This window comes from Salmo trutta, chromosome 29 (assembly GCF_901001165.1).
Source record: "Salmo trutta chromosome 29, fSalTru1.1, whole genome shotgun sequence".
Classification (NCBI taxonomy): Eukaryota; Metazoa; Chordata; class Actinopteri; order Salmoniformes; family Salmonidae; genus Salmo; species Salmo trutta.
In genome coordinates this window covers 10,962,741-10,986,085 of record NC_042985.1, presented here as the reverse complement: position 1 = coordinate 10,986,085, position 23,345 = coordinate 10,962,741, and the positions used below count along the sequence as shown (strand labels likewise).

At 32.7% G+C, this 23,345-nt stretch overlaps 1 protein-coding gene across 4 annotated transcripts in view; it reads right to left on the bottom strand.

Moving 5' to 3' along the window:
- The window catches only part of LOC115166904 (hepatoma-derived growth factor-related protein 3-like), a 43,730-nt gene extending 20,625 nt beyond the window's left edge, over window positions 1–23,105 (bottom strand). Inside the window, exons 1-5 of one of the 4 annotated variants that reach the window (XM_029720821.1) lie at window positions 22,972–23,105; window positions 22,286–22,386; window positions 21,352–21,428; window positions 17,298–17,436; window positions 16,578–16,745 (exon numbers count right to left, since the gene is read on the bottom strand). In XM_029720821.1, coding sequence (XP_029576681.1) covers window positions 16,578–16,745; window positions 17,298–17,436; window positions 21,352–21,428; window positions 22,286–22,369 — 468 coding nt within the window. In that variant the 5' untranslated portion in view covers window positions 22,370–22,386; window positions 22,972–23,105. Of the gene's footprint in view, window positions 1–16,577; window positions 16,746–17,297; window positions 17,437–21,351; window positions 21,429–22,285; window positions 22,912–22,971 lie in introns of those variants that run through there. The other 3 variants (XM_029720823.1, XM_029720820.1, XM_029720824.1) reach the window with 3 other exon arrangements.
- Between the last annotated feature and the right edge of the window lie 240 nt (window positions 23,106–23,345).

The following is a 23,345-nucleotide window of genomic DNA, read 5'->3' as shown; positions in this document are numbered from 1 at the left end:
GTATCATAATGTATTAACATCCCTGTTAGAGTATCATAATGTATTAACATCCCTGTTAGAGTATCATAATGTATTAACATCCCTGTTAGAGTATCATAATGTATTAACATCCCTGTTAGAGTATCATAATGTATTAATATCCTGTTAGAGTATCATAATGTATTAACATCCCTGTTAGAGTATCATAATGTATTAACATCCTGTTAGAGTATCATAATGTATTAACATCCATGTTAGAGTATCATAATGTATTAACATCCTGTTAGAGTATCATAATGTATTAACATCCCTGTTAGAGTATCATAATGTATTAGCATCCCTGTTAGAGTATCATAATGTATTAACATCCCTGTTAGAGTATCATAATGTATTAACATCCCTGTTAGAGTATCATAATGTATTAACATCCCTGTTAGAATATCATAATGTATTAACATAACATTCCTGTTAGAATATCATATTGTATTAACATCCCTGTTAGAATATCATAATGTATTAACATAACATCCCTGTTAGAATATCATAATGTATTAACATAACATCCCTGTTAGGATATCATAATGTATTAACATCCTGTTAGAGTGTCATAATGTATTAACATCCCTGTTAGAGTATCATAATGTTTTAACATCCTGTTAGAGTATCATAATGTATTAACATCCCTGTTAGAATATCATAATGTATTAACATCCTGTTAGAGTATCATAATGTATTAGCATAACATCCCTGTTAGAATATCATAATGTATTAACATCCTGTTAGAGTATCATAATGTATTAACATCCTGTTAGAGTGTCATAATGTATTAACATCCCTGTTAGAGTATCATAATGTATTAACATAACATCCCTGTTAGAATATCATAATGTATTAACATAACATCCCTGTTAGAATATCATAATGTACTAACATCCTGTTAGAGTATCATAATGTATTAACATAACATCCCTGTTAGAGTATCATAATGTATTAACATCCATGTTAAAGTATCATAATGTGTTAACATCCCTGTTAGAGTATAATAATGTATTAATATCCTGTTAGAGTATCATAATGTATTAACATCCCTGTTAGAGTATCATAATGTATTAACATCCTGTTAGAGTATCATAATGTATTAACATCCCTGTTAGAGTATCATAATGTATTAACATCCTTTTAGAGTATCATAATGTATTAACATCCCTGTAAGAGGTTCATAATGTATTAACATCCTGTTAGAATATCATAATGTATTAACATCCTGTTAGAGTATCATAATGTATTAACATAACATCCCTCATAGAATATCATAATGTATTAACATCCCTGTTAGAGTATCATAATGTATTAACATCCTGTTAGAGTGTCATAATGTATTAACATCCTGTTAGAGTGTCATAATGTATTAACATCCCTGTTAGAGTATCATAATGTATTAACATCCCTGTTAGAGTATCATAATGTATTAATATCCTGTTAGAGTATCATAATGTATTAACATCCCTGTTAGAGCATCATAATGTATTAACATCCTGTTAGAGTATCATAATGTATTAACATCCATGTTAGAGTATCATAATGTATTAACATCCTGTTAGAGTATCATAATGTATTAACATCCCTGTTAGAGTATCATAATGTATTATCATCCCTGTTAGAGTATCATAATGTATTAACATCCCTGTTAGAGTATCATAATGTATTAACATCCCTGTTAGAGTATCATAATGTATTAACATCCCTGTTAGAGTATCATAATGTATTAACATCCCTGTTAGAATATCATAATGTATTAACATAACATCCCTGTTAGAATATCATAATGTGTTAACATAACATCCCTGTTAGAATATCATAATGTATTAACATAACACCCCTGTTAGGATATCATAATGTATTAACATCCTGTTAGAGTGTCATAATGTATTAACATCCCTGTTAGAGTATCATAATGTATTAACATCCCTGTTAGAGTATCATAATGTATTAACATCCCTGTTAGAGTATCATAATGTATTAACATCCCTGTTAGAGTATCATAATGTATTAACATCCCTGTTAGAAAATCATAATGTATTAACATCCTGTTAGAGTATCATAATGTATTAACATAACATCCCTGTTAGAATATCATAATGTATTAACATCCCTGTTAGAGTATCATAATGTATTAACATCCCTGTTAGAGTATCATAATGTATTAACATCCCTGTTAGAGTATCATAATGTTTTAATATCCTGTTAGAGTATCATAATGTATTAACATCCCTGTTAGAGTATCATAATGTATTAACATCCTGTTAGAGTATCATAATGCATTAACATCCCTGTTAGAGTATGATAATGTATTAACATCCCTGTTAGAATATCATAATGTACTAACATCCTGTTAGAGTATCATAATGTATTAACATAACATCCCTGTTAGAGTATCATAATGTATTAACATCCCTGTTAGAGTATCATAATGTATTAACATCCTGTTAGAGTATCATAATGTATTAACATCCATGTTAGAGTATCATAATGTATTAACATCCTGTTAGAGTATCATAATGTATTAACATCCCTGTTAGAGTATCATAATGTATTAGCATCCCTGTTAGAGTATCATAATGTATTAACATCCCTGTTAGAGTATCATAATGTATTAACATCCCTGTTAGAGTATCATAATGTATTAACATCCCTGTTAGAGTATCATAATGTATTAACATCCCTGTTAGAATATCATAATGTATTAACATAACATCCCTGTTAGAATATCATAATGTATTAACATCCCTGTTAGAATATCATAATGTGTTAACATAACATCCCTGTTAGAATATCATAATGTATTAACATAACATCCCTGTTAGAATATCATAATGTATTAACATAACATCTCTGTTAGGATATCATAATGTATTAACATCCTGTTAGAGTGTCATAATGTATTAACATCCCTGTTAGAGTATCATAATGTATTAACATCCCTCTTAGAGTATCATAATGTATTAACATCCCTGTTAGAGTATCATAATGTATTAACATCCCTGTTAGAGTATCATAATGTATTAACATCCTGTTAGAGTATCATAATGTATTAACATCCCTGTTAGAATATCATAATGTATTAACATAACATCCCTGTTAGAATATCATAATGTATTAACATCCTGTTAGAATATCATAATGTATTAACATCCTGTTAAAGTATCATAATGTATTAACATCCCTGTTAGAATATCATAATGTATTAAGATCCCTGTTAGAGTATCATTATGTATTAACATCCCTGTTAGAGTATCATAATGTATTAACATCCTGTTAGAGTATCATTATGTATTAACATAACATCCCTGTTATAATATCATAATGTATTAACCTCCCTGTTAGAGTATCATAATGTATTAACATCCCTGTTAGAGTATCATAATGTATTAACATCCCTGTTAGAGTATCATAATGTATTAATATCCTGTTAGAGTATCATAATGTATTAACATCCCTGTTAGAGTATCATAATGTATTAACATCCTGTTAGAGTATCATAATGTATTAACATCCCTGTTAGAGTATGATAATGTATTAACATCCCTGTTAGAATATCATAATGTACTAACATCCTGTTAGAGTATCATAATGTACTAACATCCTGTTAGAGTATCATAATGTATTAACATCCCTGTTAGAGTATCATAATGTATTAACATCCTGTTAGAGTATCATAATGTATTAACATCCCTGTAAGAGGTTCATAATGTATTAACATCCTGTTAGAATATCATAATGTATTAACATCCTGTTAGAGTATCATAATATATTAACATAACATCCCTCTTAGAATATCATAATGTATTAACATCCCTGTTAGAGTATCATAATGTATTAACATCCTGTTAGAGTGTCATAATGTATTAACATCCTGTTAGAGTGTCATAATGTATTAACATCCCTGTTAGAGTATCATAATGTATTAACATCCCTGTTAGAGTATCATAATGTATTAATATCCTGTTAGAGTATCATAATGTATTAACATCCCTGTTAGAGCATCATAATGTATTAACATCCTGTTAGAGTATCATAATGTATTAACATCCATGTTAGAGTATCATAATGTATTAACATCCTGTTAGAGTATCATAATGTATTAACATCCCTGTTAGAGTATCATAATGTATTATCATCCCTGTTAGAGTATCATAATGTATTAACATCCCTGTTAGAGTATCATAATGTATTAACATCCCTGTTAGAGTATCATAATGTATTAACATCCCTGTTAGAGTATCATAATGTATTAACATCCCTGTTAGAATATCATAATGTATTAACATAACATCCCTGTTAGAATATCATAATGTATTAACATCCCTGTTAGAATATCATAATGTGTTAACATAACATCCCTGTTAGAATATCATAATGTATTAACATAACACCCCTGTTAGGATATCATAATGTATTAACATCCTGTTAGAGTGTCATAATGTATTAACATCCCTGTTAGAGTATCATAATGTATTAACATCCCTGTTAGAGTATCATAATGTATTAACATCCCTGTTAGAGTATCATAATGTATTAACATCCCTGTTAGAGTATCATAATGTATTAACATCCCTGTTAGAAAATCATAATGTATTAACATCCTGTTAGAGTATCATAATGTATTAACATAACATCCCTGTTAGAATATCATAATGTATTAACATCCCTGTTAGAGTATCATAATGTATTAACATCCCTGTTAGAGTATCATAATGTATTAACATCCTGTTAGAGTATCATAATGTTTTAATATCCTGTTAGAGTATCATAATGTATTAACATCCCTGTTAGAGTATCATAATGTATTAACATCCTGTTAGAGTATCATAATGTATTAACATCCCTGTTAGAGTATGATAATGTATTAACATCCCTGTTAGAATATCATAATGTACTAACATCCTGTTAGAGTATCATAATGTATTAACATAACATCCCTGTTAGAGTATCATAATGTATTAACATCCCTGTTAGAGTATCATAATGTATTAACATCCTGTTAGAGTATCATAATGTATTAACATCCATGTTAGAGTATCATAATGTATTAACATCCTGTTAGAGTATCATAATGTATTAACATCCCTGTTAGAGTATCATAATGTATTAGCATCCCTGTTAGAGTATCATAATGTATTAACATCCCTGTTAGAGTATCATAATGTATTAACATCCCTGTTAGAGTATCATAATGTATTAACATCCCTGTTAGAGTATCATAATGTATTAACATCCCTGTTAGAATATCATAATGTATTAACATAACATCCCTGTTAGAATATCATAATGTATTAACATCCCTGTTAGAATATCATAATGTGTTAACATAACATCCCTGTTAGAATATCATAATGTATTAACATAACATCTCTGTTAGGATATCATAATGTATTAACATCCTGTTAGAGTGTCATAATGTATTAACATCCCTGTTAGAGTATCATAATGTATTAACATCCCTGTTAGAGTATCATAATGTATTAATATCCTGTTAGAGTATCATAATGTATTAACATCCCTGTTAGAGCATCATAATGTATTAACATCCTGTTAGAGTATCATAATGTATTAACATCCTGTTAGAGTGTCATAATGTATTAACATCCTGTTAGAGTGTCATAATGTATTAACATCCCTGTTAGAGTATCATAATGTATTAACATCCCTGTTAGAGTATCATAATGTATTAATATCCTGTTAGAGTATCATAATGTATTAACATCCCTGTTAGAGCATCATAATGTATTAACATCCTGTTAAAGTATCATAATGTATTAACATCCATGTTAGAGTATCATAATGTATTAACATCCTGTTAGAGTATCATAATGTATTAACATCCCTGTTAGAGTATCATAATGTATTATCATCCCTGTTAGAGTATCATAATGTATTAACATCCCTGTTAGAGTATCATAATGTATTAACATCCCTGTTAGAGTATCATAATGTATTAACATCCCTGTTAGAGTATCATAATGTATTAACATCCCTGTTAGAATATCATAATGTATTAACATAACATCCCTGTTAGAATATCATAATGTATTAACATCCCTGTTAGAATATCATAATGTGTTAACATAACATCCCTGTTAGAATATCATAATGTATTAACATAACACCCCTGTTAGGATATCATAATGTATTAACATCCTGTTAGAGTGTCATAATGTATTAACATCCCTGTTAGAGTATCATAATGTATTAACATCCCTGTTAGAGTATCATAATGTATTAACATCCCTGTTAGAGTATCATAATGTATTAACATCCCTTTTAGAGTATCATAATGTATTAACATCCCTGTTAGAAAATCATAATGTATTAACATCCTGTTAGAGTATCATAATGTATTAACATAACATCCCTGTTAGAATATCATAATGTATTAACATCCCTGTTAGAGTATCATAATGTATTAACATAACATCCCTGTTAGAATATCATAATGTATTAACATCCCTGTTAGAGTATCATAATGTTTAATATCCTGTTAGAGTATCATAATGTATTAACATCCCTGTTAGAGTATCATAATGTATTAACATCCTGTTAGAGTATCATAATGTATAACATCCCTGTTAGAGTATGATAATGTATTACATCCCTGTTAGAATATCATAATGTACTAACATCCTGTTAGAGTATCATAATGTATTAACATAACATCCCTGTTAGAGTATCATAATGTATTAACATCCCTGTTAGAGTATCATAATGTATTAACATCCTGTTAGAGTATCATAATGTATTAACATCCATGTTAGAGTATCATAATGTATTAACATCCTGTTAGAGTATCATAATGTATTAACATCCCTGTTAGAGTATCATAATGTATTAGCATCCCTGTTAGAGTATCATAATGTATTAACATCCCTGTTAGAGTATCATAATGTATTAACATCCCTGTTAGAGTATCATAATGTATTAACATCCCTGTTAGAGTATCATAATGTATTAACATCCCTGTTAGAATATCATAATGTATTAACATAACATCCCTGTTAGAATATCATAATGTATTAACATCCCTGTTAGAATATCATAATGTGTTAACATAACATCCCTGTTAGAATATCATAATGTATTAACATAACATCTCTGTTAGGATATCATAATGTATTAACATCCTGTTAGAGTGTCATAATGTATTAACATCCCTGTTAGAGTATCATAATGTATTAACATCCCTCTTAGAGTATCATAATGTATTAACATCCCTGTTAGAGTATCATAATGTATTAACATCCCTGTTAGAGTATCATAATGTATTAACATCCTGTTAGAGTATCATAATGTATTAACATCCCTGTTAGAATATCATAATGTATTAACATCCTGTTAGAGTATCATAATGTATTAACATAACATCCCTGTTAGAATATCATAATGTATTAACATCCTGTTAGAGTATCATAATGTATTAACATCCTGTTAGAGTGTCATAATGTATTAACATCCCTGTTAGAGTATCATAATATATTAACATAACATCCCTGTTAGAATATCATAATGTATTAACATAACATCCCTGTTAGAATATCATAATGTATTAACATCCTGTTAGAATATCATAATGTATTAACATCCTGTTAAAGTATCATAATGTATTAACATCCCTGTTAGAATATCATAATGTATTAAGATCCCTGTTAGAGTATCATTATGTATTAACATCCCTGTTAGAGTATCATAATGTATTAACATCCTGTTAGAGTATCATAATGTATTAACATAACATCCCTGTTATAATATCATAATGTATTAACCTCCCTGTTAGAGTATCATAATGTATTAACATCCCTGTTAGAGTATCATAATGTATTAACATCCCTGTTAGAGTATCATAATGTATTAATATCCTGTTAGAGTATCATAATGTATTAACATCCCTGTTAGAGTATCATAATGTATTAACATCCTGTTAGAGTATCATAATGTATTAACATCCCTGTTAGAGTATGATAATGTATTAACATCCCTGTTAGAATATCATAATGTACTAACATCCTGTTAGAGTATCATAATGTACTAACATCCTGTTAGAGTATCATAATGTACTAACATCCTGTTAGAGTATCATAATGTATTAACATAACATCCCTGTTAGAGTATCATCATGTATTAACATCCATGTTAAAGTATCATAATGTATTAACATCCCTGTTAGAGTATAATAATGTATTAATATCCTGTTAGAGTATCATAATGTATTAACATCCCTGTTAGAGTATCATAATGTATTAACATCCTGTTAGAGTATCATAATGTATTAACATCCCTGTTAGAGTATCATAATGTATTAACATCCTGTTAGAGTATCATAATGTATTAACATCCCTGTTAGAGGTTCATAATGTATTAACATCCTGTTAGAATATCATAATGTATTAACATCCTGTTAGAGTATCATAATGTATTAACATAACATCCCTCTTAGAATATCATAATGTATTAACATCCCTGTTAGAGTATCATAATGTATTAACATCCTGTTAGAGTGTCATAATGTATTAACATCCTGTTAGAGTGTTATAATGTATTAACATCCCTGTTAGAGTATCATAATGTATTAACATCCCTGTTAGAGTATCATAATGTATTAACATCCCTGTTAGAGTATCATAATGTATTAATATCCTGTTAGAGTATCATAATGTATTAACATCCCTGTTAGAGTATCATAATGTATTAACATCCTGTTAGAGTATCATAATGTATTAACATCCATGTTAGAGTATCATAATGTATTAACATCCTGTTAGAGTATCATAATGTATTAACATCCCTGTTAGAGTATCATAATGTATTATCATCCCTGTTAGAGTATCATAATGTATTAACATCCCTGTTAGAGTATCATAATGTATTAACATCCCTGTTAGAGTATCATAATGTATTAACATCCCTGTTAGAGTATCATAATGTATTAACATCCCTGTTAGAATATCATAATGTATTAACATAACATCGCTGTTAGAATATCATAATGTATTAACATCCCTGTTAGAATATCATAATGTGTTAACATAACATCCCTGTTAGAATATCATAATGTATTAACATAACATCCCTGTTAGAATATCATAATGTATTAACATAACACCCCTGTTAGGATATCATAATGTATTAACATCCTGTTAGAGTGTCATAATGTATTAACATCCCTGTTAGAGTATCATAATGTATTAACATCCCTGTTAGAGTATCATAAAGTATTAACATCCCTGTTAGAGTATCATAATGTATTAACATCCCTGTTAGAGTATCATAATGTATTAACATCCTGTTAGAGTATCATAATGTATTAACATCCCTGTTAGAAAATCATAATGTATTAACATCCTGTTAGAGTATCATAATGTATTAACATAACATCCCTGTTAGAATATCATAATGTATTAACATCCCTGTTAGAGTATCATAATGTATTAACATCCCTGTTAGAGTATCATAATGTATTAACATCCCTGTTAGAGTATCATAATGTATTAATATCCTGTTAGAGTATCATAATGTATTAACATCCCTGTTAGAGTATCATAATGTATTAACATCCTGTTAGAGTATCATAATGTATTAACATCCCTGTTAGAGTATGATAATGTATTAACATCCCTGTTAGAATATCATAATGTACTAACATCCTGTTAGAGTATCATAATGTATTAACATAACATCCCTGTTAGAGTATCATAATGTATTAACATCCCTGTTAAAGTATCATAATGTATTAACATCCCTGTTAGAGTATCATAATGTATTAATATCCTGTTAGAGTATCATAATGTATTAACATCCCTGTTAGAGTATCATAATGTATTAACATCCTGTTAGAGTATCATAATGTATTAACATCCCTGTTAGAGTATCATAATGTATTAACATCCTGTTAGAGTATCATAATGTATTAACATCCCTGTTAGAGGTTCATAATGTATTAACATCCTGTTAGAGTATCATAATGTATTAACATCCCTGTTAGAATATCATAATGTATTAACATCCTGATAGAGTATCATAATGTATTAACATAACATCCCTGTTAGAATATCATAATGTATTAACATCCCTGTTAGAGTATCATAATGTATTAACATCCTGTTAGAGTGTCATAATGTATTAACATCCCTGTTAGAGTATCATAATGTATTAACATCCCTGTTAGAGTATCATAATGTATTAACATCCCTGTTAGAGTATCATAATGTATTAACATCCCTGTTAGAGTATCATAATGTATTAATATCCTGTTAGAGTATCATAATGTATTAACATCCCTGTTAGAGTATCATAATGTATTAACATCCTGTTAGAGTATCATAATGTATTAACATCCATGTTAGAGTATCATAATGTATTAACATCCTGTTAGAGTATCATAATGTATTAACATCCCTGTTAGAGTATCATAATGTATTAGCATCCCTGTTAGAGTATCATAATGTATTAACATCCCTGTTAGAGTATCATAATGTATTAACATCCCTGTTAGAGTATCATAATGTATTAACATCCCTGTTAGAATATCATAATGTATTAACATAACATCCCTTTTAGAATATCATATTGTATTAACATCCCTGTTAGAATATCATAATGTATTAACATAACATCCCTGTTAGAATATCATAATGTATTAACATAACATCCCTGTTAGGATATCATAATGTATTAACATCCTGTTAGAGTGTCATAATGTATTAACATCCCTGTTAGAGTATCATAATGTTTTAACATCCTGTTAGAGTATCATAATGTATTAACATCCCTGTTAGAATATCATAATGTATTAACATCCTGTTAGAGTATCATAATGTATTAACATAACATCCCTGTTAGAATATCATAATGTATTAACATCCTGTTAGAGTATCATAATGTATTAACATCCCTGTTAGAATATCATAATGTATTAACATCCTGATAGAGTATCATAATGTATTAACATAACATCCCTGTTAGAATATCATAATGTATTAACATCCCTGTTAGAGTATCATAATGTATTAACATCCTGTTAGAGTGTCATAATGTATTAACATCCCTGTTAGAGTATCATAATGTATTAACATCCCTGTTAGAGTATCATAATGTATTAACATCCCTGTTAGAGTATCATAATGTATTAACATCCCTGTTAGAGTATCATAATGTATTAATATCCTGTTAGAGTATCATAATGTATTAACATCCCTGTTAGAGTATCATAATGTATTAACATCCTGTTAGAGTATCATAATGTATTAACATCCATGTTAGAGTATCATAATGTATTAACATCCTGTTAGAGTATCATAATGTATTAACATCCCTGTTAGAGTATCATAATGTATTAGCATCCCTGTTAGAGTATCATAATGTATTAACATCCCTGTTAGAGTATCATAATGTATTAACATCCCTGTTAGAGTATCATAATGTATTAACATCCCTGTTAGAATATCATAATGTATTAACATAACATCCCTGTTAGAATATCATATTGTATTAACATCCCTGTTAGAATATCATAATGTATTAACATAACATCCCTGTTAGAATATCATAATGTATTAACATAACATCCCTGTTAGGATATCATAATGTATTAACATCCTGTTAGAGTGTCATAATGTATTAACATCCCTGTTAGAGTATCATAATGTTTTAACATCCTGTTAGAGTATCATAATGTATTAACATCCCTGTTAGAATATCATAATGTATTAACATCCTGTTAGAGTATCATAATGTATTAACATAACATCCCTGTTAGAATATCATAATGTATTAACATCCTGTTAGAGTATCATAATGTATTAACATCCTGTTAGAGTGTCATAATGTATTAACATCCCTGTTAGAGTATCATAATGTATTAACATAACATCCCTGTTAGAATATCATAATGTATTAACATAACATCCCTGTTAGAATATCATAATGTATTAACATCCTGTTAGAGTATCATAATGTATTAACATCCCTGTTAGAGTATCATAATGTATTAGCATCCCTGTTAGAGTATCATAATGTATTAACATCCCTGTTAGAGTATCATAATGTATTAACATCCCTGTTAGAGTATCATAATGTATTAACATCCCTGTTAGAGTATCATAATGTTTTAATATCCTGTTAGAGTATCATAATGTATTAACATCCCTGTTTGAGTATCATAATGTATTAACATCCTGTTAGAGTATCATAATGTATTAACATCCCTGTTAGAGTATGATAATGTATTAACATCCCTGTTAGAATATCATAATGTACTAACATCCTGTTAGAGTATCATAATGTATTAACATAACATCCCTGTTAGAGTATCATAATGTATTAACATCCCTGTTAGAGTATCATAATGTATTAACATCCCTGTTAGAATATCATAATGTATTAACATAACATCCCTGTTAGAATATCATATTGTATTAACATCCCTGTTAGAATATCATAATGTGTTAACATAACATCCCTGTTAGAATATCATAATGTATTAACATAACATCCCTGTTAGAATATCATAATGTATTAACATAACATCCCTGTTAGGATATCATAATGTATTAACATCCTGTTAGAGTGTCATAATGTATTAACATCCCTGTTAGAGTATCATAATGTATTAACATCCCTGTTAGAGTATCATAATGTATTAACATCCCTGTTAGAGTATCATAATGTATTAACATCCCTGTTAGAGTATCATAATGTATTAACATCCTGTTAGAGTATCATAATATATTAACATCCCTGTTAGAATATCATAATGTATTAACATCCTGTTAGAGTATCATAATGTATTAACATAACATCCCTGTTAGAATATCATAATGTATTAACATCCTGTTAGAGTATCATAATGTATTAACATCCTGTTAGAGTGTCATAATGTATTAACATCCCTGTTAGAGTATCATAATGTATTAACATAACATCCCTGTTAGAATATCATAATGTATTAACATAACATCCCTGTTAGAATATCATAATGTATTAACATCCTGTTAGAATATCATAATGTATTAACATCCTGTTAAAGTATCATAATGTATTAACATCCCTGTTAGAATATCATAATGTATTAAGATCCCTGTTAGAGTATCATTATGTATTAACATCCCTGTTAGAGTATCATTATGTATTAACATCCTGTTAGAGTATCATAATGTATAAACATAACATCCCTGTTAGAATATCATAATGTATTAACATCCCTGTTAGAGTATCATAATGTATTAACATCCCTGTTAGAGTATCATAATGTATTAACATCCCTGTTAGAGTATCATAATGTATTAATATCCTGTTAGAGTATCATAATGTATTAACATCCCTGTTAGAGTATCATAATGTATTAACATCCTGTTAGAGTATCATAATGTATTAACATCCCTGTTAGAGTATGATAATGTATTAACATCCCTGTTAGAATATCATAATGTACTAACATCCTGTTAGAGTATCATAATGTATTAACATAACATCCCTGTTAGAGTATCATAATGTATTAACATCCCTGTTAAAGTATCATAATGTATTAACATCCCTGTTAGAGTATCATAATGTATTAACATCCTGTTAGAGTATCATAATGTATTAACATCCCTGTTAGAGGTTCATAATGTATTAACATCCTGTTAGAGTATCATAATGTATTAACATCCCTGTTAGAATATCATAATGTATTAACATCCTGTTAGAGTATCATAATGTATTAACATAACATCCCTGTTAGAATATCATAATGTATTAACATCCCTGTTAGAGTATCATAATGTATTAACATCCTGTTAGAGTGTCATAATGTATTAACATCCCTGTTAGAGTATCATAATGTATTAACATCCCTGTTAGAGTATCATAATGTATTAATATCCTGTTAGAGTATCATAATGTATTAACATCCCTGTTAGAGTATCATAATGTATTAACATCCTGTTAGAGTATCATAATGTATTAACATCCATGTTAGAGTATCATAATGTATTAACATCCCTGTTAGACTATCATAATGTATTAACATCCCTGTTAGAGTATCATAATGTATTAACATCCCTGTTAGAATATCATAATGTGTTAACATAACATCCCTGTTAGAATATCATAATGTATTAACATAACATCCCTGTTAGAATATCATAATGTATTAACATAACATCCCTGTTAGGATATCATAATGTATTAACATCCTGTTAGAGTGTCATAATGTATTAACATCCCTGTTAGAGTATCATAATGTTTTAACATCCTGTTAGAGTATCATAATGTATTAACATCCCTGTTAGAGTATCATAATGTTTTAACATCCTGTTAGAGTATCATAATGTATTAACATCCCTGTTAGAATATCATAATGTATTAACATCCTGTTAGAGTATCATAATGTATTAACATAACATCCCTGTTAGAATATCATAATGTATTAACATCCTGTTAAAGTATCATAATGTATTAACATCCCTGTTAGAGTATCATAATGTATTAACATCCCTGTTAGAATATCATAATGTATTAAGATCCCTGTTAGAGTATCATTATATATTAACATCCCTGTTAGAGTATCATAATGTATTAACATCCTGTTAGAGTATCATAATGTATTAACATCCTGTTAGAGTATCATAATGTATTAACATCCCTGTTAGAGTATCATAATGTATTAACATCCCTGTTAGAGTATCATAATGTATTAACATCGCTGTTAGAGTATCATAATGTATTAACATCCTGTTAGAGTATCATAATGTATTAACATCCCTGTTAGAGTATCATAATGTATTAACATCCTGTTAGAGTATCATAATGTATTAACATCCTGTTAGAATATCATAATGTATTAACATCCTGTTAGAGTATCATAATGTATTAACATCCTGTTAGAATATCATAATGTATTAACATCCTGTTAGAGTATCATAATGTATTAACCTCCCTGTTAGAGTATCATAATGTATTAAGATCCCTGTTAGAGTATCGTTATGTATTAACATCCCTGTTAGAGTATCATAATGTATTATCATCCCTTTTAGAGTATCATAATGTATTAACATCCTGTTAGAGTATCATAATGTATTAACATCCCTGTTAGAGTATCATAATGTATTAACATCCCTGTTAGAGTATCATTATGTATTAACATCCCTGTTAGAGTATCATAATGTATTAACATCCCTGTTAGAGTATCATAATGTATTAACATCCTGTTAGAGTATCATAATGTATTAACATCCCTGTTAGAGTATCATAATGTATTAACATCCCTGTTAGAGTATCATAATGTATTAACATCCCTGTTAGAGTATCATAATGTATTAACATCCCTGTTAGAGTATCATAATGTATTAACATCCTGTTAGAGTATCTTAATGTATTAACATCCCTGTTAGAGTATCATAATGTATTAACATCCCTGTTAGAGTATCATAATGTATTAACATAACATCTGCTCTGCATCGCTCAGTTCAACTCTGTGTGTGATGCTGATCTGTTCAACTTTCACTACACCACACTACATGTATAAAGAACACAGGTCAAATGCTATGTGCGCTTAAACAAAACAGCTGTATTTGCACTGAGAAACAAAACAGTAAAAGTATAGCCAGCACTTTGAAGGACAAAAGCAAGAAAATGTTAATCTGTGTAATGCAAGCATGAGTTAGACTCTTCCAATTTGAGAGGCTGAGGTCGGTCTTCTGGAATGCTACATTCCATCGAATAGATGTGCGTAATAGAGCCCAGTTGCTAGGCAACAGTGGTTGCTAAGCAAGGACGGGGTGGAGGGGGCTGTGGGTGACTTTTTTCAGCCCAGGCCTCAATGGACACCACAGTAACATTACCTACAACCCTGCCTCTGTATGGGCCCATAGGCTTTGTGTTGTCCTGATGAAGGAAATACCATTCAAATTGAACTATCAGCGTTTCTCAACCCTCCTAGTTCACTTCATAATCATTCTTTTTCAAGAACATACGCACCTGCACTCTGACCTCTCACCTTTAACCTATAGGTTAGCTATAGCTCCGGAGAGACTAGAGATAAATCTCAATAGTCTCACGTGGCTTCCTCTCATCTTATCGTTTGCTTCATTTAGCTGACAGATACCTGGGGGAAGACAGATACCTGGTTGGAAGGCATCCGTCATATTGCTTTCACCTTGTCCGGTCAGTGCAGATGAAGGAGAGGAGGCAAGGAGAGGAAGCCTCTTGAAAGTTTTTAGACGCACTTTAGAGATGCCCCTGAAATGACCCTGTTGGCAACCATCTCATACAAAAAAATAAAAAAACACGCCCAAGACCATTGTGACACTTATGTTAAGCCAGTGTTCTTCAACCCTGTTCCTGGTTTCCCACAGGCTGTGCAGGCTTTTTTTAATAACCCAGCAGTAACACAACTGACCAAACTAATCATCTATCAAGTCTTTGAACCAGGTGCGTTAATGCTGGGTTGGAACAAACATCTGCACACCCTGTGGGTCTCCAGGACTATGGTTGAGTTCTACAGGTTTACAGTGTGATAGAGTGTAATAACAGGTTGAGTCTGATAACTAGTTTGCGATAACCTGTACCTTAGAGGAGGCAGTCTTTTTCCGTTTGGACCCGGCCCTGTCTTCCTTCAGTTTGCCTTTGTCATCTTCCACCTCCTCTATGGAATCTCTCTCCTCTCCTTCACTGCTCCCTTCTGCCACGTCTCCTCCTTCTCCCGCCGTCTTGGAAAAGCTCTGCTGCTGGATGGCCTGAGAACATAGGATAGAGTAGAATAGAATAGAGTACAACTTTATTGTCCACACAGAGTGGCAAATATACCTTTGGCTTCATAGTGACATGAGAAAAATCTACAGAACAGTTCAGTGAGCAGACACTATTCACTGATGTGCTATTGAGATCAACTGAGAAAATATTGAGAGCAAAACAAATAAAATAGAAGTCTCTTCTATAAGGAACTCTCCAGGAGAGGACTGCACCAAGGTCAAGCAGCAGCCCATAATATGTGGACACTGGACTATGACAAGCAGTTATGAGACATCAGCAACTAAGATACAACTCTCGTGTGTGTGTGTGTGTGTGTGTGTGTGTGTGTATATGTGTGTGTGTGTGTGTGTGTGTGTGTGTGTATGTGTGTGTGTGTGTGTCCTTGTTGCTGATGGCATAGAAGTTATTAGTTATGAGTTTGGCTTATAAGTTATAACTGGTATTCAGAATGCCCTGTCCACATATCTTGATTACTTCTTCTATACTTCTGTATGTGCCGGCCAATCCACAAAAATGGACTGAGGAGCACGACGGACCTGATAGCCGGTGAATTTGACCCCTGCGTTGTTCTCGATCTCCCACAGACCCTCGTTGAAACCTTTCCTCTTGTTGGACTTGCCAAACTTGTCCTTGTACTCCTTGTATGGTAGGAGATCCCTGGGGCCCAGGAAGGCACTGTGGTGGGACAGAGATGGTGAGCAGTACTGCCAACATCACCAGAACCAAATCACTAACATTCATCTGTCATCACAAAAATGTAACTTACACTGAGTGTACAAAACATTAAGAACAGCTTCCTAATATTATGTACAACGCAACACGGAGTGCCTGGATACAGCCCTTAGCCGTGGCATATTGGCCATATACCACAAACCCCTGAGGTGCCTTATTGCTATTATAAACTGGTTACCAACGTAATTAGAGCAGTAAAAATAAATATGTTGTCATGCCCGTGGTATACGGTCTGATATACTATGGCTGTCAATCAGCATTCAGGGCTCAAACCTTCCAGTTTATAATAGGCTTATATTATCTGCTGATCACTATAATACAGTGTTATAACGGGCTCACGAGTGGCGCAGTGGTCTAAGGCACTGAATCGCAGTGCTAGCTGTGCCACTAGGGATTCTGGGTCTGAGTCCAGGCTCTGCCATAGCTGGCCGCAACCAGGAGACCCATGGGGTGGTGCACAATTGGCCCAGCGTTGTCCAGGTTAGGGGAGGGTTTGGCCGGCAGGGATGTCCTTGTCTCATCGCGCACTAGCGACTTCTGTGGCAGACCGAGCACAGTGCACGCTGACACAGTCGCCAGGTGCATGGTGTTTTCTCCGACACATTGGTGCGGCTGGCTTCCGGGTTAAGTTGGCATTGTGTCAAGAAGCAGTGCGGCCTCAGTGTAATAACATAGGTCTCGGTGTAATAACATAGGTCTCAGTGTAATATCATAGGTCTCAGTGTAATATCATAGGTCTCACTGTAATAACATAGGTCTCAGTGTAATATCATAGGTCTCAGTGTAATATCATAGGTCTCAGTGTAATAACATAGGACTCAGTGTAATAACATAGGTCTCAGTGTAATAACATAGGTCTCAGTGTAATATCATAGGTCTCAGTGTAATAACATAGGTCTCGGTGTAATAACATAGACCTCAGCGTAATAACATAGACCTCAGTGTAATAACATAGGTCTCAGTGTAATAACATAGGTCTCAGTGTAATATCATAGGTCTCAGTGTAATAACATAGACCTCAGTGTAATAACATAGACCTCAGTGTAATAACATAGGTCTCAGTGTAATAACATAGGTCTCAGTGTAATAACATAGGCCTCAGTGTAATATCATAGGTCTCAGTGTAATATCATAGGTCTCAGTGTAATAACATAGGTCTCGGTGTAATACCATAGACCTCAGTGTAATAACATAGACCTCAGTGTAATATCATAGACCTCAGTGTAATAACATAGGCCAGAGTGTAATATCATAGGTCTCAGTGTAATAACATAGGCCTCAGAGTAATACCATAGACCTCAGTGTAATAACATAGACCCCAGTGTAATAACATCGGTGTCAGTGTAATATTACATTTACATTTAAGTCATTTAGCAGACGCTTTTATCCACAGCGACTTACAAAGGTCTCAGTGTAATAACATAGGCCTCAGTGTAATATCATAGGTCTCAGTGTAATAACATAGGACTCAGTGCAATAACATAGGCCTCGGTGTAATACCATAGACCTCAGTGTAATAACATAGGCCTCAGTGTAATAACATAGGTCTCAGTGTAATAACATAGACCTCGGTGTAATACCATAGGCCTCAGTGTAATATCATAGGTCTCAGTGTAATATCATAGGTCTCAGTGTAATAACATAGGTCTCAGTGTAATAACATAGGCCTCAGTGTAATAACATAGGCCTCAGTGTAATAACATAGGTCTCAGTGTAATACCATAGACCTCAGTGTAATAACATAGGTCTCGGTGTAATAACATAGGTCTCGGTGTAATAACATAGGTCTCAGTGTAATAACATAGGTCTCAGTGTAATAACATAGGCCTCAGTGTAATAACATAGACCTCAGTGTAATAACATAGGTCTCAGTGTAATAACATAGGCCTCAGTGTAATATCATAGGTCTCAGTGTAATAACATAGGTCTCAGTGTAATAACATAGGCCTCAGTGTAATATTAGGGTCTCAGTGTAATAACATAGGCCTCAGTGTAATAACATAGGTCTCGGTGTAATAACATAGGTCTCGGTGTAATAACATAGGTCTCAGTGTAATAACATAGGTCTCAGTGTAATATCATAGGTCTCAGTGTAATAACATAGGTCTCAGTGTAATAACATAGGTCTCAGTGTAATATCATAGGCCTCAGTGTAATATTAGGGTCTCAGTGTAATAACATAGGCCTCAGTGTAATATTAGGGTCTCAGTGTAATAACATAGACCTCAGTGTAATAACATAGGCCTCAGTGTAATAACATAGGCCTCAGTGTAATATTAGGGTCTCAGTGTAATAACATAGGCCTCAGTGTAATAACATAGACCTCAGTGTAATAACATAGGTCTCAGTGTAATAACATAGGTCTCAGTGTAATAACATAGACCTCAGTGTAATAACATAGGTCTCAGTGTAATAACATAGGTCTCAGTGTAATAACATAGGCCTCAGTGTAATAACATAGGCCTCAGTGTAATATTAGGGTCTCAGTGTAATAACATAGGTCTCAGTGTAATAACATAGACCTCAGTGTAATAACATAGGCCTCAGTGTAATAACATAGACCTCAGTGTAATACCATAGACCTCAGTGTAATAACATAGGTCTCAGTGTAATAACATAGACCTCAGTGTAATACCATAGACCTCAGTGTAATAACATAGGTCTCAGTGTAATAACATAGACCTCAGTGTAATAACATAGACCTCAGTGTAATAACATAGACCTCAGTGTAATAACATAGGCCTCAGTGTAATAACATAGACCTCAGTGTAATACCATAGACCTCAGTGTAATAACATAGGTCTCAGTGTAATAACATAGACCTCAGTGTAATACCATAGACCTCAGTGTAATAACATAGGTCTCAGTGTAATAACATAGACCTCAGTGTAATAACATAGACCTCAGTGTAATAACATAGACCTCAGTGTAATAACATAGGTCTCAGTGTAATATCATAGGCCTCAGTGTAATAACATAGACCTCAGTGTAATAACATAGGTCTCAGTGTAATATCATAGGCCTCAGTGTAATAACATAGACCTCAGTGTAATAACATAGGTCTCAGTGTAATAACATAGGTCTCAGTGTAATATCATAGGCCTCAGTGTAATATCATAGACCTCAGTGTAATAACATAGGTCTCAGTGTAATAACATAGACCTCAGTGTAATACCATAGACCTCAGTGTAATAACATAGGTCTCAGTGTAATAACATAGACCTCAGTGTAATACCATAGACCTCAGTGTAATAACATAGGTCTCAGTGTAATAACATAGACCTCAGTGTAATAACATAGACCTCAGTGTAATAACATAGACCTCAGTGTAATAACATAGGCCTCAGTGTAATAACATAGACCTCAGTGTAATACCATAGACCTCAGTGTAATAACATAGGTCTCAGTGTAATAACATAGACCTCAGTGTAATACCATAGACCTCAGTGTAATAACATAGGTCTCAGTGTAATAACATAGACCTCAGTGTAATAACATAGACCTCAGTGTAATAACATAGACCTCAGTGTAATAACATAGGTCTCAGTGTAATATCATAAGCCTCAGTGTAATAACATAGACCTCAGTGTAATAACATAGGTCTCAGTGTAATATCATAGGCCTCAGTGTAATAACATAGACCTCAGTGTAATAACATAGGTCTCAGTGTAATAACATAGGTCTCAGTGTAATATCATAGGCCTCAGTGTAATATCATAGACCTCAGTGTAATAACATAGGTCTCAGTGTAATAACATAGGACTCAGTGTAATAACATAGACCTCAGTGTAATAACATAGACCTCAGTGTAATACCACTCAGTGTAATACCACACATAATAGTAGTGTGTTGGCTTACGTTTCATGCGTGCCGAAGAAAAATATGGGATATTTATTAGCAGGTGGCTTGACAGCTCCCTCTGGAAGTTCATCAATCTATTGGGGGGGGGGGGGGGGGGGGGGGGGGGGGTGATGATGTAGAAAATGAGTGTGAGAGAGAGACTGTTATAACACTCAAGTCAGATGTATCTGTTCATGGGATCTCAAAAATGAACTCATAATACAAACTGCAAGAGTGTATTTGAACTGCATTGTTAACACACTTTAATATTTCAGTAAACAGTAATATCATATCATCAATGTTGTATGTTGGCTACATATTCCAAACAACAGAAATAAGAGTGTAAAGTGTCAGTATCTTGAAACAATGTTGCAAATGCTAGAACACTTGAGGCCAACAGCGTAATCAGAAGCTTACAATGTAACATTGTTGTTGGAAAGGGCTCACACTCACCCGGTTACCTCAGGTCAAGTCTGACTGACTGTAAAGGCTAGCTCTAGTAGGCTACACCAAATCGGCGAGTTGCTACAGTAGCTAATTACTCTATAGGCCTATACAATTACAACCGCGTTGCATTCAAGGGAATTTGTGGAATGTGGAAAATAGTAAAAACAGTACGTAAGGAAGAGACGGATTCAAAAATAGACGTAGTAGCACACCATTCAATAGCGCCCTCATTTCCTGACTGGGAAACAGGGAAAATGTAAAGGATGGTAAACATAAGAATGACTGGTTATTGTGGTTTGCAGCGTATCAAAATAGCGAGCAGCAATAGCTGTGTATGTGATGAAGGCAGGCACACTGTGAACTGAGCACTTTGCTGCGAAACACAAACACGCAAGGTGAAGAAGGTGGCGGCAAGAGCCCATCGCATATATCCCAAAGCATCGGCGGTATTGTCTCAGGCAACCCCGCCTCCCTGCTTTTCAGCTCGGCTGCATCACCTACTCACCCTCGCTGGCCAGTGTGGGTATCCCTTCATCTTCGCAAAAACCAAATCTCCTGCCTTGTACTCCCGCGGCCGTGGACGAGCCATAATGACTGTGTGCCAGCCTACTCCAATTTGAGATGAAAATAAATGAAGGTGTTTTAGTTCGGCCCTCAACAGAGATGGGAATTATCGACCATCAATGTTTTGATAGCAAGACTGCAGTTTACACGTAAATAAATAATTAAAGCAAAGGATAAGGCCTGGAAACGGTGCCTCATGCACAAAAATGTGTACATCAGCGCAAGAATACAGGTACAAAACCTAAATCCCAACGTCGAGAAGCTGTCACTGTAGTCTTTAGAGAGTGTTAATAATAATAATAATTTAAAAAACGTCCTCAATAGTGGATGTATTAATTTAAAAAGGACAGCGGCATGGAGAACATGGACTCTCACCAAAATTAGGCTACTCCTCAAATAGAGACAGAAAATATGGGTAATTCCTAGACTACATGACCAATTTCTTGCCTGTCCTTGCAAAGAGGCACAATTTAAAATGCAGTATTGTTTTCAATTACAGCCTATATTTTGAGTAGCCTGCAGGCTACTTAAATATGCTAAATAAATTATGGCAGAAAATAGGTCTGCCAGTGCCATAGGTGTCAAACTAACCCTAATACTGCCAAAGTATATGCAGCAATATACTACCTTGTGAAAAGAACACCGCGATTAAAGAGTCTGTAAGGAACTTTTGCTTCTGGGGGAGCTATTGATCCAAAAGGGGCCACTTAAAGAAATTCTGCCCAGATTATCTCATTGGATAGAAAGGGGCACACCTTCCCATGAACATGAGCAAAAGATACAGTATATAGAGTGCCACAGTATGAGTCATAATACCCATAAAACCTAGCGGTCAAACAGGGAAATGGCTCCAATAATTTCCCCACCATTTCTTTTTCCCTTGGGGGTATTTAGAAACACTTAAAATAAGGGCTGTGTAAATCTCTCTAGGACAAGGTATATGTGCCTGTATTTACCCCCCACAAATGAAACGCTAATTAGCTGCTAATGTGGCTATCATA